The sequence below is a fragment of the Petaurus breviceps genome, unplaced genomic scaffold (genome assembly GCF_028583685.1).
Source record: "Petaurus breviceps papuanus isolate PSGF00001 unplaced genomic scaffold, PetGlider_PUasm1.0 90763, whole genome shotgun sequence".
NCBI lineage: Eukaryota > Metazoa > Chordata > Mammalia > Diprotodontia > Petauridae > Petaurus > Petaurus breviceps.
The window spans coordinates 1515913-1532809 of record NW_027187340.1 but is presented as its reverse complement, the minus strand read 5'-3'; the positions used below and the strand labels follow the sequence as shown (position 1 = coordinate 1532809).

The following is a 16897-nucleotide window of genomic DNA, read 5'->3' as shown; positions in this document are numbered from 1 at the left end:
GAGAGCGGCAGCCAGCAAGCAAGGCAGGCACAGCGGGGTAACGGGCGAGCAGAAGCCGCGCTCGGGAACCGAAGCCGCCGCGGCCGCTCATTGTCTCTCCCCTTCCACCCGGGGGGGCAAACAGGAAGCGAGGCGCCTGGGCGAGCGAGCGACGGGCTTCCCAACCAATGAGAACGTCCGGCGGGGAGCGTAGCGGCGAATGAACGGGGAGAAGAGGGGCGGGACTTCCGGGCGGGCTGTCACCCTCTTCCCCCCTTTCGGGCTAGAGGCTCCACCTTTTGTGTTTCCCGCACAGTCAATCAAAATAGGAAAAAAAATCCCCCGGACCGCTCCGGCCGTGTCCGCCGCCGCTTCCCGCATCCTCTCCCGCCGCCGCCGCCTCCGCTCCACACCATGTGTAAGGCGGCGGGGAGTCCCGCCTGAGGTGCCCTAAACACACTATGACCGGTACGTAAAGCAGAGTGAGAGAGCACTCCCCGCAGCCAGTCCCAACCACCCCGGGGCCGCCGCCGCAGCCGCTGCCGCCTCCGAGTGTGTGTGTGAGGCTGAGAAGTGTGAGTGTGTGCGGGGCGGGGGCACAGCCTCCCTCCCTGCTTTCTCCTTCCCCGGCCACCGTCCGCTCCTAGGAATCCCGTGCCCCCCCCAACCCCCGAAGCGCCGTCCCAAGCCTGGGCCCCGAGTCCCGCTGGGAGCGCATCCCTCCGGTGTGCGTGTGGGTGACCGACCGTGCGAGAGGAGAGAGCGCGAGTGAGAGCGGCGAGGAGGGAAAGGGGAGGAGAGGAGAGGAGAGGGGGCAGGGGCAGCGCGGGGAGGAGGAGGAGGAAAAGAGGAGGAGGAGGAGGAGGGTTACAGGCAGCCGTGGCGGGCGGGGGAAAGAGGAGGAGGAAGGAGGGAGGGAGGGAGCGAGCGAGCCACCAGCCCAGGGGGTGGGGGAGAGGGGAGGGGGGAGGGGAGAGATTTTCAGTCTGGGCTTTCTATAGTAATTTCTAGCTCTCACCGCCCGGCACCCCCCTCCTTCCCCTCCCCCTCGGCCCCCCCGCGGCGCCTACAGCTCCCGAAAAGCCTGTGAAACAAGAGGAAATGGCTGCCTTAGACGTGGACAGCGGCGGCGGCGGCAGCAGCGGCGGCGGCCACGGCGAGTATCTGCAGCACGGAAACGGCGCGGCGGCGGCGGCGGCGGCAGCGGCGGCGGCCCAGGTAAGGAAGGAGCTCCTCCAGCCCATGCCCAAACTCCCCCTCGCACTCTTTCTCCTCCCCTCTCCTCTCCCCTCCCCTCCTCCCCCTCCCCCCCTTCTTTTCCTCCTCCCCCCCCCCCCCCTCCCCCCCCCCCCCCCGGAGCCCGCCCCCGCCCGCCGCCTCCCCCCCCCCCCCCCCCCCCCTCCCCGTGCCTTCGCTCGCTCTCCCCCTCCCCCTCCCCGCGGTGCCCTCCCGGGGGGTTCCGGGCGGGCGGAAGGTAGAGGCCCGGGCGCGCAGCTCGAAGCTGGTGGGGTGTGTGCGCGCGCCGAGAGCGAGAGCGAGAGCGAGAGGGCGGGCGGCCGCTGGAGGGAAGGAGTCGTACTTCCTGTGTGAGCCGCGCTCGGCTGTAACCGCCACCCCCTCCCCTCCTTTCTCCTTTCTGAACCCGCCCATTGGGGGTAGGACACTCAGCCGTCACCGCTCGCTCTGCTGGCCGCTACCTGCAGCAAGATAGGGCCGCCATTGCCCGACGACGAGGAGGAGCCGGCCGCCGCCGGGAATCACCCCGCCGGGGCGGTAAGTCGGGCGCGCTCGGCCCTGCCCCTCCCCCAGCCCGCCCCCCCTCCCCGCCCCGGCCTGCCCGGGGACCCCCCCGCCCCCCGCCCTGGCCTGCCCGCCGTCCCCGCGTTTTCTTGCAGAAATAGGGAGCCGGGGAAGGTAGGGGAGGGAGCCGTTTTGTTTGCTTTCCTTCCTCTCTCTGCTTAAATCAGGAACCAGCCTAGGCTTCCCCCTCCATTGTCACTGCAGCACCTCGCAGAGAATGCTCCACAAAATGAAGCCTGGAAAGGCGGGTGGGGAAGAGCACTCACTCCAAAATGGATGTTGGAGCAGTTCCTCGCAGTGCTGCAAACTCCATCGCCGAACGCTGTTTTCTGATGCTTTTATCGGCCGAAGCGGCCAGCACAGCCCAGGCTTTGTTGTCCACTAGTGTCTTTGCCTTGAGAGCCTTGCCTGCTGGCGGTTTGGTCGATTTCACAGTCTCAATTTATGAATCGTAGAGAAAGTTAAGGCTTCCTCTTTGTGAACGTTTAGACGTGTTTGGCCCTGTAGAAATAATGCAGATTGCTATTTGGTGATCAAGCACATTGTTCATTTCTGCCATTTGCATAACTGCAACATACATGAATATTCACGTGTGAAGGAATGATGAAATTTAAACATCAACTAACCTGGGGGATTTATTTGTCTTTAGAAATTTAATGTAAATACCAACAATAAAAACCGAGTATTATATATGAGAATTTTTACTTCTGTGCAAGTTAATGTATGCCTATGATTTTGTCTGCCAAAACAAATCACATGTCCAAACCTGGCCTTGCATTGATCATTGTTTAGGATAATTAGGACTGCCAGTTTGACAGACTTGGCTGTACTGTTGTAATGGTTTTATAGTATTTTGGGAGTTTTTGGGGGGAAATGTGAAGACTGATAAGTTTAAATGAAGGTCCATTGCAAATTACCTGGAAACAATTTTTGGAGCACTTTAGTTTTGAACTTCAGGGATATAGTATTTGAATTACAACCTTAGGATCAATATTTCTGTTTTAGTAACTTTTCAGCATATTCTACTTGTTAAAATGCTAGTATTATCCAAAGTCATTCTTTGGTTATAGTGAGTGTGGCAGTCAGTTTATTCCTATTTTTAAGATATTTTGATTATCCAATTTGCCAATAAATACTTGTTTTCTTCCATGTTTATACTTAAGTGACCTCTGTAGATTTTCAAGTTGAGCTTAAGACTTTTGATTGTTAGATTTTTTTTTGTTATAAATGTGCAAAGCTATACACTAGAGAGATTTGAAATACTTTGCCAAAGTGAAACAAAGGATTCCATTGTTCTTTTTGAAAAAAACAAACTAACTTCATTTTAATGCACTAAAAGTGTAATTTAAGGTTTTTTTTTTAATGGCAAGAGCAGTATTAGATAAATTCTAGCTAAAAATGATGTGAAAGACATAGCTGTTGTATGGTAAGTTAAAGATTGATAGTCATGATCGATTTTCAAGTATTGATAACTTTGTTCTATTTTACTATTCCTTTCCAAATGGGCATAAAAATAGGTCCAATGACTAACAGAAGACTATTGTAAAAGTAAAATTGTGAAGTGGATTCTTTTTTTCACTATTTTTTTTGACTGAAACTTAGCAAGTTTAGTATCAGTTTACAAATGGGAGATTGGGAGGATTAGGAGGAAGTATGTGTAAACAGAGATGTATGTCAGCCATACAAGTAGAAGGGTGCCCTTCTAGCCAGTTGTGGCAGGAAAGAAGCTGAGTTGCTACCTTTCTGCTTTTAGCTCCTCCCTTGGGCTCCTTGATAGCACTAAATCAAACTTCCCGCCAGGTGAACTTAAGACAGGAAGAAAGAAATAGTTTCTGGCCCATGTGCATAGAAGTATTTATTTTGAGTAAAATTTAAGACTGATTTGAATATTAGCCTTAGGAAAAATATCTTTCTAGTTCAGAAATGAATTTCAGGCTTTTTTGTCATAGAAAATAAAGAGGCGTTAGTCCCATGGACAAGCATATTTTTCGTTGGACACATTGCCTAAGTGCTTTAGAAATTAATTTCTGTTAGTATGAAAGGTACATAACTTACTAATATACTTTATAAACCCATGTGTATAATTTAAGGCTTAGGTTTTGCATTTAACATTTTTGGGAAAAAAGGCAATTGAAAAGGCAGGTGGCTGAAGTGGAGCTTTGCTTCTGCAGTTTTGTGAAGTTCAGTTTAACTTGGGTCTTTAGATCATGAATTCTGCACAGGAAAGTATTGATAAGATCATAGATGTAGAAATAGAAAGGACCTTGGAAATCTCCTAGTCTTTTCCTTCATTTTCTAGAAGATGATGAAACTGAGACCCAGGGAGGAGGGTAAGTACTTGCCCAAGGTCCCAAAGTGGTAAGTGACTGAGCTGGGATAACTAACTCAGGTTGTCTCACTCAGAATCCGTTGCTCCTTATGAAAGTGACCTTGACCATGGGTGGACAAGTCTCAAAAGGCAGTTATGACAAGAATCCAGTGCCCTTTTGTCTTTACTTAGGTACTTCATTTGAAGTCTTTATTAAAGGATATACATTTCGAAGTTAAAAAGATACTCTTCATAGCAGCATTAATTAACACAAGTTGCATAGATGTGAAATTTGGGGTTATTAGTTTAACATTACCTGTACTCCATATACATACTGTACTATGGACAGGAAACTTGCAAAAGATTGCCTGCTATGTGGGTAAAGGTTTCTAATTTAATGTTGCATTGTTAGCACAGAATTTAGTTCTTAATGAGTGGTTCTTTGATTGAAAGTTGACAAAAGGTACATTTTTGCATTAGCTGTTGTAAGAAAACACAAGCACTATCCTTTTAAACTGATGGTTTTACTATTCGTTATAAATTATATTAAACAGCATTTGCATACACTAATCATTAGTAATCCAGTCACTCAGAATCCAATAAATCAACAAACATATATTAAGTGCTTATTATTCTGTGGCAGGCATTGTGCTGAGGGTTTGGCTGCAAAGAAGCAAAAACACCAAAATAGTCACCCCAAGGAGTTTACATTCTAATGGAGATGGCATTTAAATTACTATCACATACGAGATATATACAGAGTAAGGAAAGTAATCTTTCTGGTAGAACTGGGAAGGCTTCCTGTACAAAGTGGCATTTGTCTTGAAAGAAGCCAGAGAATTTTGAAAGAATTTCTAAGATTTGTAGTTGAATGGAATATATGAAGGACTATCTCCTCCATCACATACTGCTGACCTAACATAGGTTTTCATATCCAGTTTAACTCTTTCCTCTTAGCAACTCTTAAGCAGTTTGAATGGACAGAGATGTTAAAATAGTGATAATAGATATTGTAGATTGTCCCAGGAATACAGTGAGTGCTCATTTACAGGTAGTCTATGAATTCTCTTGTCTGCAGGAAGAAAATCCATCCCCCATCCCATATTTTAATGCCTGGTTGCTCTGGAGAATGCAGCTGCAATGAATTGCCATAGCAACCAACCTAACGTTGGTGCCACCTCTGGGCTATCCTAAGCAATGGGTGGCTGACTGACTGAGTATTTATGTATTGTGGAAGGATGGGTTCCTCATTTAGAGTATTATGAATTGATGGTATTTCAGAAGTACTAGTTTTGAGAAATGCCATCTTCCAATATAGATTTCATTTAAAATCTCTTAAATCATTCATTAACACACAACTAGCTGGGGAAACACGTGACATCTTTCCCTTTCAGGTCTTAAAATTGGTGGTTTGGTTGACCAGCAAGTACATTATGTGCTTGTGGAGCACAAAATGCTTCCTTTAAAAGCAAACTGAAAAACTGCTATCCCTTCCTTTGCCTGTACATTTTGGAACCTGCTTCCATTCCTTTATTTTGCTCGTTTCTTAATGGTATTTATTTTGGTTTTGTAAAGCATTATACACCCACAAGGGTTTTTGTAACTCATTACTTTTGCTACTCAAATTTAATTGGGTTGTCTTCAGTGTCCACAAGAGAAAGGAATTTTTGGAGCAGTAACACTCCTTTTACCTAGGCTATGACCTAAGTGAATTCCTAGGGCTTGAGGTATGTAGAGGTTAAGTGATCTGTACATGGTTAAGGTGCTAGCAGTATATTATTACCTTTTAGAGGTATGCTTCGAACAAGATTCCTTTTTAAAATGCTTTGAATTGCAAAACTGTACAGTTGCTCTGAAATGCTAAGAGAATGCATTGTGAAGTATCCTGAAAGGAAATAAATAGTATTTAATTTTTACAACTCTGAGATGAGTACTATTGTTTAACCCCATTTTATAGCTGGAATTTTAGAAATGTAAGCTACTTGCCCAGGGTTGCATAGACTAGTAAGTGTTTGAGGAAGATTTGAACCCAGGTATTATTGACTTCAAGCCTATTCTATTCACTACACTGATTTGATTTAGAAATTTTTTTCCTTTAGTCTGAGTCTAAAACAACTGAATTTAATAGGACTAAATGGAAAATTATACATTTGGGTTCAGAAAAATCAGCTTTATTAGATTGAGAAGGCATGGTTAGACAGTATTTGCACTTAAAAAATGTGAGACTTAGTGAAGTGGTAAATTCAGTATGAGTAAGTAACAATATGGAAGCTGAGAAAGCTTCACTAGGTGATACATAGTGTGAAGATGAGGGATGTGTGGTCTGCCTTAATCAAATTTTCAAGTGTGACAGATGATTTTGTTGTCAAGAAACTTCTTTTTCTTCAGATGGTTGTAGGTTGTTAGTTGTGTAAGTTGGCATTGGATAGGATTGGATTATCTGTGTTTGCAAGAAGGTGGTAAATCTGTAAAAAGAAACACCTCCAGTAAGGATGTTTACCTTTAAATATCTTCCCCCATAGAAAAAGAAGAAAAGGGAAGATTTTGTAATCAGTATTTAAAATCACCTTGCTTTTAATAGAAATATTGATACCCAAATAAATTTGTTTTAATAGCAAGCTAGGGTAAACTTTGAACATTTGGATTAAAATTTAACCTAAGAATATTTCATTAAAGATTTAAATATCTTTCAGTTTATTTAAAACATAAAGATAATGAAATCCAAATCTAGATTGCTACTGTAGCATTTGGAAAAAGGGAAAGGTAAGTCAGATTTGTCATTTAGATACCAGATAGAAGGTATAGTCCCTGACACTTGTTTTAATTGTTGTGTAAAGGTTTATATTTTTTGCTTAGGTCTTATTTAAATATTTTATAGACTTTTGTATTGTTTTGTATTTTTTACACAATCATGGTCATCATTGTTACTAGACTATGAGAACCATGCAAGCAAGGATGCTACATCTTAATCAGAACATTGTACTCCTCCAGTACTTAGTATGAAATTTTGAGTAGTGTTTTAACAAATGTTTGTTTGAATTGAACTTAAAAGGTCATTGAAAAATATGTATGATGAAATAGACAATTTTGGATGCCCTTATGTCAACTGTAAAGATATAAAGAATGATTTTAAGAAATGTATTAAATATGGTTTCTCTGACCTTTTTGCTAAAAGTCATCAGGTAGTTTGTGTTGGGAAAACTGAATAGATGCAAATCCAATTCCCTTATTTTAATTTTATGGGAAACTGTAGAACACATATGGCTGTTCTGACAATTAGGATATAGGGAATGAGGACATGTAATTGTGGATGGGGAGCAGTTTAGCTAAGTATCAGTCTGTATATATGTTCTCTTAAGCAGTACTCTTCCTCAAGGACTTGACTACCTAGTTTTCAGGGCAAGGAGGTGTCTTCCTTTGTGGCATTTAGGCCTTGTTTGCTTTTTTTGTCACTATCCCTCCTTTCTAAACTCTGACATCCTCTGGGAAGAAATACGGGGGCAAGAGCTCAGATTTTTGTAATGTTGTAGAGCACTGGTTTTATCATGTGTACTTGGTAATCTACTATAGCCTGCTTTTTATTTTGAAGAACAGGTTATTTATAAAGCAGTAGCCAGCCATGTTCCCCATATTCCCTTAGCTTCTATGGGAAACCCTTTTGGGGAGATAGGTGATTACTATGCAGTAACCTTTGTCATTAATGAAAAGGAGTAGCTGTAGGTCACTTATACTGCTTTATTTGAAAGCTCGGTGGAAAAGAAAGCATTTTAATGGATTACTACCGTGTTTCCCCAATAATAAGACACTGTCTTATTAATTTTTTTTGGACAGAAAAACACCAGAGGGCTTATTTTCAGGGGAGGGCTTATTTTAATGAACATTGACAGCAATTTTAATAAACAGGTAAATGTGAACAAAAAAATGTACTTTTATTCAATAAGCAAATGACTGGGGAAGAACAGGATGATGCGCTCACTGCTGCAGCTCTGATTGGATGCAGCTCGGAGCGCGGCTTGCGTTTCACCGGGGGGGGGAGGGGGACGGTGCATATAGAGGGTACCGTAATGTAGTGTGTAGCGCAGGGGATCACCTTCACTACAGTAGCAATCTCAATAGGGCTTATTTTCAGGGGAGGGCTTATTTTAGAGGAATCTTACACAGTAAGGGGAGGGCTTATTTTCGGGATAGGTCTTATCGGGGAAACACGGTAGAAGAGGAGTTAAGTATAAATTTACTCTAGAACAACATAACACAAATTGTCTTATAGGACTTCTTGAGTCACACAATATGATTTGGGGACCTGTGAGAGAAATTTTGGTGCCATTGATATTATTCCCTCACTCATTATGAAATTTTATACTGTGCATTGCAGGGGTGGGTGGGTCTGTTTTGTGGCATGAAAATAGGTTTAGTTTTCTTTTCCTCCAAAATTTTCCCAACCTTTCTATCCTGAGTGTATTTTAGGCCCTCCCCCCATGATTTATGGACTTGTTCATTGTATTTCAAAACCTAAGATATCTGGCCAGTTAGTTTGGGAAATGCTACTCTAGAAGTGTGGTAATATAGAATGAATTCTTATCTTTGAATTTGAAATTAATAGCATTAGTGCACAGATTTTTTTTTTTATAATTAAGCAGCTGATAGACTTTATTTTATTTTGCTTTTTGGAGGGCAATTGGGGTTAAGTGACTTGCCCAAAGTCACATGGCTGTTAAGTGTGTCAAGTGTCTGAGGCGGATTTGAACTCAGCTCCTCCTGATTCCAGGGCCCATGCTCTATTGTCTGTGCCACCTAGCCGCCTCTTAAAATTTCTTTTTTTTTTTTTAAATTTCTTTTTGGAGGGGGGGAGGTAGGGCAATTGGGGTTAAATGACTTGACCACATGGCTAGTTTATGTGTTAAGTGTCTGAGGATGGATTTGAACTTAGATCCTCCTGACTACAGGGCTGGTGCTCTATTCACTGCGCTACCTAGCCACCCCAAGCTGATAAGACTTGAAAGCAAAATTGGAAGAAGAGTACTTTTAGTGTATTACATTTTCAAAGCAAAAGTCAGTGAGCATTTATTAAATGCCTACTGTGTTCTAGGCATTGTGCTAAATTTGAGCATGTGAAGAAAGGCAAAAGACAGTACCTGCCCTTCAGGAGCTCAGTCTAATAGGAGAGATAACATAAACTATATTCAGACAATCTATATACAGGAAAAATGGGAAATGAGGAAAAAAATGCTACTGTTGTTATTTGTGAGATTGGTACTATGAATATTTTTTTCCAATAGTGATGAGTGATATCTTTACAATCTCTCTTTTGATCAGTAGCATGTGATAGATAACATAGACTGGGGGTGGGATATCAGTTTGTGGGACAGTTTTTTTCCCCACATTGTTCTATTTGTGAGAATTAAGCCCGTGACCTTGGCTTTATTTAACACCTCTGGTAGTGGCAATTAATGTAGTTCACACATTACTGCTATTGATTGTAGGTTCTGTTCTGATAATGGTATAATTTTAATGTTAAGTGGTTGAATTACTACAAATGTTTTATAGAGTATTGTGTAGGTTATTTGATTCCATGTCAACTTTTTTTTTTTCTGGGTCCAGACAGGTGACTTGACTTCTGTACAACTAGGAGAAACTCCAAACAGATGGGAGGTTTTGCCTGCAACATCCACCAATATAAAGGATGAAGCTGGTAATTTAGTACAAATTCCAGGTACTACTACAGTAACTTCAAGTGGGCAATATGTCCTTCCCCTTCAGAGTTTGCAGAACCAGCAAATATTTTCAGTTGCATCAGGATCAGATTCATCTAATGGTACAGTGTCCAACGTTCAGTATCAAGTCATACCTCAGATTCAAACAACAGATGGTCAACAGGTCCAAATTGGTTTCACAGGCTCGTCAGATAATGGGAGTATAAATCAAGAAAGTGGTCAAATTCAGATCATTCCTGGCTCTAATCAAACATTACTTGCTTCTGGAACACCATCTTCTAATATTCAGAATATTTTATCACAGACTGGACAAGTCCAGGTTCAGGGAGTTACAATTGGTGGTTCATCTTTTCCTGGACAAACCCAAGTAGTTGCTAATGTGCCTCTTGGTTTGCCAGGAAATATTACCTTTGTACCGATCAATAGTGTTGATCTAGATTCTTTGGGACTTTCCAGCAGTTCTCAGACAATGACTGCAGGCATTAATGCTGATGGACATTTGATAAATACCGGACAAGCTATGGATAGTTCAGATAATTCAGAAAGGACTGGAGATCGAGTTTCTCCTGAAATTAGTGAAACTAATACTGATACAGATTTATTTGTGCCAACATCCTCTTCATCACAGTTGCCTGTTACTATAGATAGTTCAGGTATATTACCACAGAACACCAATAGCTTGACCACTTCTGGTAGTCAGGTGCACTCTTCTGATCTTCAGGGAAACTATATCCAGTCATCTGTCTCTGAGGAGACACAGACTCAGAATATTCAGGTCTCTACAGCACAGCCTATTGTACAACATCTACAACTCCAAGAGTCTCAGCAGACAACTAGTCAAGCTCAGATTGTGCAAGGCCTCACACCCCAGACAATCCACGGTGTGCAAGCAGGTGGCCAGAGTATATCCCAGCAGGCCTTGCAAAATCTCCAGTTGCAGCTGAATCCTGGAACCTTTTTAATTCAGGCACAAACAGTGACTCCTTCTGGACAGATAACCTGGCAGACATTTCAAGTGCAGGGGGTACAGAACTTACAGAATTTGCAAAACTTACAGATACAGAATACTTCTGCCCAACAAATAACATTGACACCTGTTCAGACTCTCACCCTTGGTCAAGTTGCAGCAGGTGGAGCCTTGACTTCAACTCCGGTTAGTCTAAGCACTGGTCAGTTGCCAAATCTACAGACAGTTACAGTAAATTCTATAGATTCTACTGGCATACAGCTACACTCAGGAGAGAATGCTGATAGCCCTGCAGGTATGTATGATTTAACACTTTAGCAAAATAATTTAAAAATGCAGCTTATAGTATGTGAATTAATAGACTTGTATGTCTATGTTATGCCTTAGACAAAGCAAATTATTTGTAATTTGCATAAAAATTATTTTTGATTTAGCACTATTAGACTTTTAAAAAGTGATATATTTAATTTTTTTTACATTTGTAGGAAAATAGATAATTTCCAGATTGCTTTCTACTTTTTAAGATTTAAAAGTTTTTCTACCTGAAGAAATTTTCTAATACTGTTAACTAGTGACATTTGAATTTTCAGCTTTATCTCTATCTCCATACTTTAATCTGGACTGACAAGCATTCAGTTTTTTCTGTTGTACTTCTGTTGGATACGTTGGAATTGGGTTAGGTATTTTTATGAATTACTCTGTTTTTCATAGAGATAACTGTGGAACCAGTGTGGTATTGGGGAAAGAACACAGGAATGATTGTAAAGAGACACCTGGGTTCTGACCCTATCCCAGTCACTACATAGCAAGCTGTTCACTTCCCATATGCTCCTCTTTCTTCTAAATTCAGCAAGGTAAAATGAAAAGGGATAAATGTCATGCACTTAGGGTAAAAAGACAATTGTGGAAGTATTATTTGGGGGACACATGGCTAGAGCAGTTTATGTGGTAAAAAGACAGGATTTTAGTAATAACCACAAGCTGAGTATGTCAATAATAAATACATAACTTCTCAAAAAGCTAATGATATCTTATATTAATGGAAATCTCGTGGGAGGATTTATATATACCCATTGTACTCTATGCTGGTTAGATCATGTTTTTAGGGTTATATTCATTTCTGGATCACATTTAAGAAAAGTGATGTTGATAAATTGAAATGTGTCTGAAGCATTTGGGATGGTAAGCAGATGCAAAATCATATCACGTGAGAAACTGTTGAAGCAATGGGATGTTTCTAGCCTGAAGAAATTTAAGAGAGATATTCAGTTTAATAATTTAATTCAGTAAAGTGCCTACTGTGTGTCCAGCACTGTGCTATGTTCTAGTGAGACAGAAAGAAGCAAAAGACTGTTTCTGCTGTGTTGAGATTTGATTTATTGGGGGGGGGTGGAGCTTCAGAAGACAAAATCTGAGATCATTGTGTGAGATGCAGATTTATGAATAACAATTAGAAGTATGCGAAAATAAAATGGACTGCATTATTAGGTTTCAAATTCTCCATTCCTTGTAGTGTTCAAGCACAGATTGATCATTTTCCCAGGGATGATGTAGATGAGATGCATGTGTTGGGCAGGGTATTGGAGTGAATCAGTCAGAAGGACCCTTTCTTAAGATTACAGACAGTTCTTGCTTTCCTTAAGTGTTCTTACTTATTTACTTACTTACCAAGTTCAGCAGAATTCTACTTAAAGTGAATTTGCCAATGAAAGTGGGGAAGGGAAGAATGGAGGGGAACAGGAAGGGAACCATATAGCTGTGAAAGGAGGAGGTTGGCATAGTTTAAGCACAAATGGGGCGTGGACAGGGACCCAGTCAGGAGAGGACTGATAGCGCTTGGGAGCTGGGGATAGACATGCAGTACCTGAGCCAGAAGGAAGACAGACACCCATGGTCATGTGGGTGGAGCGGGGCAAAGGTCTCCTTTCTTGGCCTACCTTGGGGGGTGGGGTCTCAAGCCAGATCCCCTATCCTTTTGTTGTTTTGCTTTCACTTGGAGGTTTTACTTTTTATTCCTCGGGGTTGGGGGGAGGCTTTGGAGCTCTGAGCCAAGGAGTCAGACATGGAGAGATGGAGAGAATGCTGTAGTGTACAGTATAGTTTTTTTTTTAATGCAGATTTCTTTCATAATTCTTTTTTTTGTTGTTTATTTTTAGTTTTCAATATTCATTTCCACAAGATTTTAAGTTACAGATTTTCTTTCCATCTTTCCCCTATTCCCCCACCCCAAAATATCGAGCCTACTGAATACCTCTTCCCCCAATCTGCTCTCTCTTATATCCTCCCCCATTCCCCCTCTAATTTTCTAGTAGGGTAAGATGGATTTCTATACCCCAGTGCCTCTATGTCTTATTTCCCAGTTGCATGTAAAAAAAAAAAACCAATTTTTTTTTTGGAGGGCAATTGGGGTTGTGACTTGCCCAAAGTCATATGGCTAGTAAGTGTGTCAGGTGTCTGAGGTCAGATTTGAACTCAGGTCCTCCTGACTCCAGGGCCTGTGCTCTATTCACTGTGCCACCTAGCTGCCCCAAAACCAATTTTTTTTTAACATTTGTTTTTAAAACTTTGATTTCCAGATTCTTTTCCTCTTCCCTCCTCACCCACCCCCACTGGGAAGATAAGCAATTCAATATAGGTTGTACATGTGTAGTTAATGCAAAATGTTTCCATAGTTAATATGTTGTAAGACTTAACTATGTTTCCCTTCATCCTCTCCCTCCCCCCACTTATTCTGTTTTCTACTTTGACCCTGTCCCTTTTCAAAAGTGTGTGCTTCTAATTACCCTCTACCCCAATCTTCTCTCTCTTCTATCATCCCCCTCTTATCTCCTTACTTTCCTGTAGGGTAAGATACCCAATTGAGTGTGTATATATTATTCCCTCGGTAAGCCAAATTTAGTGAGAGTAAGGTTGACCCATTCCCTTTCACCTTCCTGTTCTTCCCCTCCATTCTAACAGTTTGCTCTTGCCTCTTTATGTGAGATAATTTACCCTATTCTTTTTTTGGGGGGGAGGGCAATTGGGGTTAAGTGACTTGCCCAAGGTCACTTGGCTAGGTGTGTGTGTGTGTGTGTGTGTGTGTGTGTGTGTGTGTGCGCGCGCGCGCGCGCTTGTGTGTGTGTGTGTGTGTGTGTGTGTGTGTGTTAAGTGTCTGAGGCCGGATTTGAACTCACGTCCTCCTGACTCCAGGGTTGGTGCTGTATTCACTGCGCCACCTAGCCACCCCAATTTACACTATTCTATCTTTCCCTATCTCCTCTCATTATATTCCTCTCTCACCTATTAATTTTATTTTTTAGATATCATCCCTTCCTGTTCAATTGATCCTGTGCCCTCTGTCTATGTATACATGTACACATATATACGCACACTCACATATGTATTTATACACCCATATACTCTCCTATATAAACATATATGTATGCATGCATATATATGTATATACATACACACACATATATTCCCTTCAATTATCCTCATACTGAGAAAAGTCTCATGAGTTACAGTTATTGTTTTTTCATGTAGGAATGTAAGTAGTTCAACTTTAATAAGTTCCTTAATGTTTACCTTCTCATGCTCCTCTTCTTGTATTTGAAAGTCAGATTTTCTGTTCAGCTCTGGTCTTTTCATCAAGAATGCTTAAAAGTCATCTATTTCATTGAATGTGACCATATTTTCCTGAGGCATTATTATACTCAGTTTTGCTGGGTAGGTGATTCTTGGTTTTAATGGGTGACTTCTTCCTTTGACCTCTGGAATATCATATTTCAAGCCCTTTAATCCCTTAATGCAGAAGCTGCTAGATCTTGTGTTATCCTGATTGTATTTCAATGATACTCAAATTCTTTCTTCCTGGCAGTTGTAATATTTTCTCTTTGACCTGGGAACTCTGGAATTTGGCTATGATATTCCTAGGAGTTTTCTTTTTGGGATCTTTTTAAGAGGTTATTGGTGAATTCTTTCAGTTTCTATTTTGCCCTCTAGTTCTAGAATATTAGGGCAATTTTCCTTGAGAATTTCTTGCAGGATGATTTCTAGGCTCTTTTTTTGATCATGGCTTTCAGGCAGTCCAATAACTTTTAAATAAAGAATTTTTTTTTTTAAATTTAAATTTTAATAAATATAAATAAAGATCTCCTGGATCTATGTTTCAGGTCAGTGGTTTTTCCAATGAGATATTTCACATTGCCTTCTATTTTTTTATTTGTTTGGATCTGTTGTATAGTATGTTGATTTCTCATAAAGTCATTAGCTTCCATTTACTCTAATTTTAAAGGAATTATTCTCTTCAGTTAGTTTTTGAAATTCCTTTACCATCTGGGTAATTCAGCTTTTAAAGACCTTCTCCTCATTGGCTTTTTAGACCTCTTCTGCCATTTCAGTTAGTCTATTTTTTAAGGTGTTATTTTCTTCAGTGTATTTTTGGGTCTCCTTTAGCAGACTGTTGACTCTCTTTTCATGATTTCCTTGCATAATTTTCATTTATCTTTTCAATTTTTCCTCCACTTCTCTCATTTGATTTTCAAAACCCTTCTTGAGCTCCTCCATAGCCTGTAACCAGCCTCCTCCATGGCCTGTAACCAGCCTCCTCCATGGCCTGTAACCAGCTCATATTTTTCTTGGAAGCTTTTGATGCAGGAGTTTTGACTTCATTGACTTCTTCTGGTTCCATGTTTTGATCTTTTTTGTTCCCAAAAAAGGATTCTATGGTCTGATTGTGTTTCCTCTGCTTGCTCATCTTGCCAATTACTTGACTTTTGAGCTCTTTGCCATGGTAGAACTCTGTTTCTAGATTGCAGAGAGCTATGTCCCAAATCGCTGGGGTTTTAGCAGATGTTGTCAGAGCTATGAGGAGGGTGCCCTCTCTACAGACACCCCAAGCTCTGGCACACTGGACACACACACCAGGACCACCACCCAAGACCGGAATCCAGATCTAAGCAGGTTAAAGCAAGAGCTGTTACCCTCTATTATGGTCACTTGGTCCCCCTAATATCTGCAGGACAAGAGCTCCGGAGGTAGCCACATGGCAGCTGCTGCCAAGCCTCCTCCACCTCTCACCCTGGGGGCAGGGGCAGGACAGCTGTCACCCAGTTCCAACAAAGTTTCCCACTGATCTTTTACCTTGTCTTTGGTGTTTATGGGTTGAGAAGTCTGGAAGCCATCACAGCTGCTGGTGATTCACTCTCCTGAAGTCTGCTCTGGCTGGTCGTTGGTTGGGGCTGCCCTGGGTCTCAGACCGTGTAGCTCAGAGCCTGGTGCGATAGACCCTTCTTGTCAGCCTGCCAGGCTGCCTTCAGCAGGAGATTTGTTTCTCTTGTGGGTTCTATAGCTCTGAAATTTGTTTAGAGTCATATTTTATAGGTATTGGAGGTGTTTGGAGTGGGAGCTGGGTGGAGTTCCTACTTTTACTTAGCTATCTTGGCTCTGCCCCTTTCAGAATTCTTAATTTAAAGTCAAATTTGTATAAAATGAGTAACAGTCTGTATTAAGTTCTGTAACTTAGTACTAAGCTGAACTGTAGTTTTCTCATCTGTAAAATGAACTGGATTATATTAGCTATAACATTTTTTTTTTAATAAGCAATTGGGGTAAAGTAACTTGCTCAAGGTTACACGGCCAGGTGTTTCTGGGTATGTGCTAAGTGTCTGAGTCCAGATTCGATCCCAGGTCATCCCGACACTGGGGCTGGTGTTCTTACTCGCTGTGCTACCTGGCCGCCCCTAGCTCTAACATTTTATGATCTATAATTTCTTATAAACTTGCATTGTGGGCATTATATATATTCTGTAAGTGTGTTAGTTGCATGTGTTGCTCAGTCTTTGTTGTAATATTGGAAGTGAAATTCTCTTTCAATAAGAAATCTCAAAACACAGATATTAGCAATGTTACTCTGTCATTTAGACAAACAATTCTTTTGCCAAGTATTTTTGAACACTAAAGTATTACTATCAAGTTCTATGTTTATACTATCTTTCACTGCTTCCACTATTCCACTTTGTATTTAAGCCTTTATAATAATTGTGGTATGTTACCCTACTTGTACAGATCAGTGATGATTTTCAGTCATTATTGGAATTAGTGTGACATGAATTTGATTTAATGGTGGTGCTATACCAACATTAGAGTGCT

General features: G+C 41.5%; 1 protein-coding gene across 1 annotated transcript in view; it reads left to right on the top strand.

Moving 5' to 3' along the window:
* Positions 1 to 299: 299 nt before the first annotated feature.
* The window catches only part of SP3 (Sp3 transcription factor), a 52126-nt gene continuing 35528 nt past the window's right edge, over positions 300 to 16897 (top strand). The window contains exons 1-4 of the mRNA XM_069068429.1: positions 300 to 447; positions 1052 to 1197; positions 1639 to 1752; positions 9686 to 11060. Of these exons, the coding sequence (XP_068924530.1) occupies positions 441 to 447; positions 1052 to 1197; positions 1639 to 1752; positions 9686 to 11060 (1642 nt within the window). The 5' untranslated portion in view covers positions 300 to 440. The remainder of the gene's footprint in view (positions 448 to 1051; positions 1198 to 1638; positions 1753 to 9685; positions 11061 to 16897) is intronic.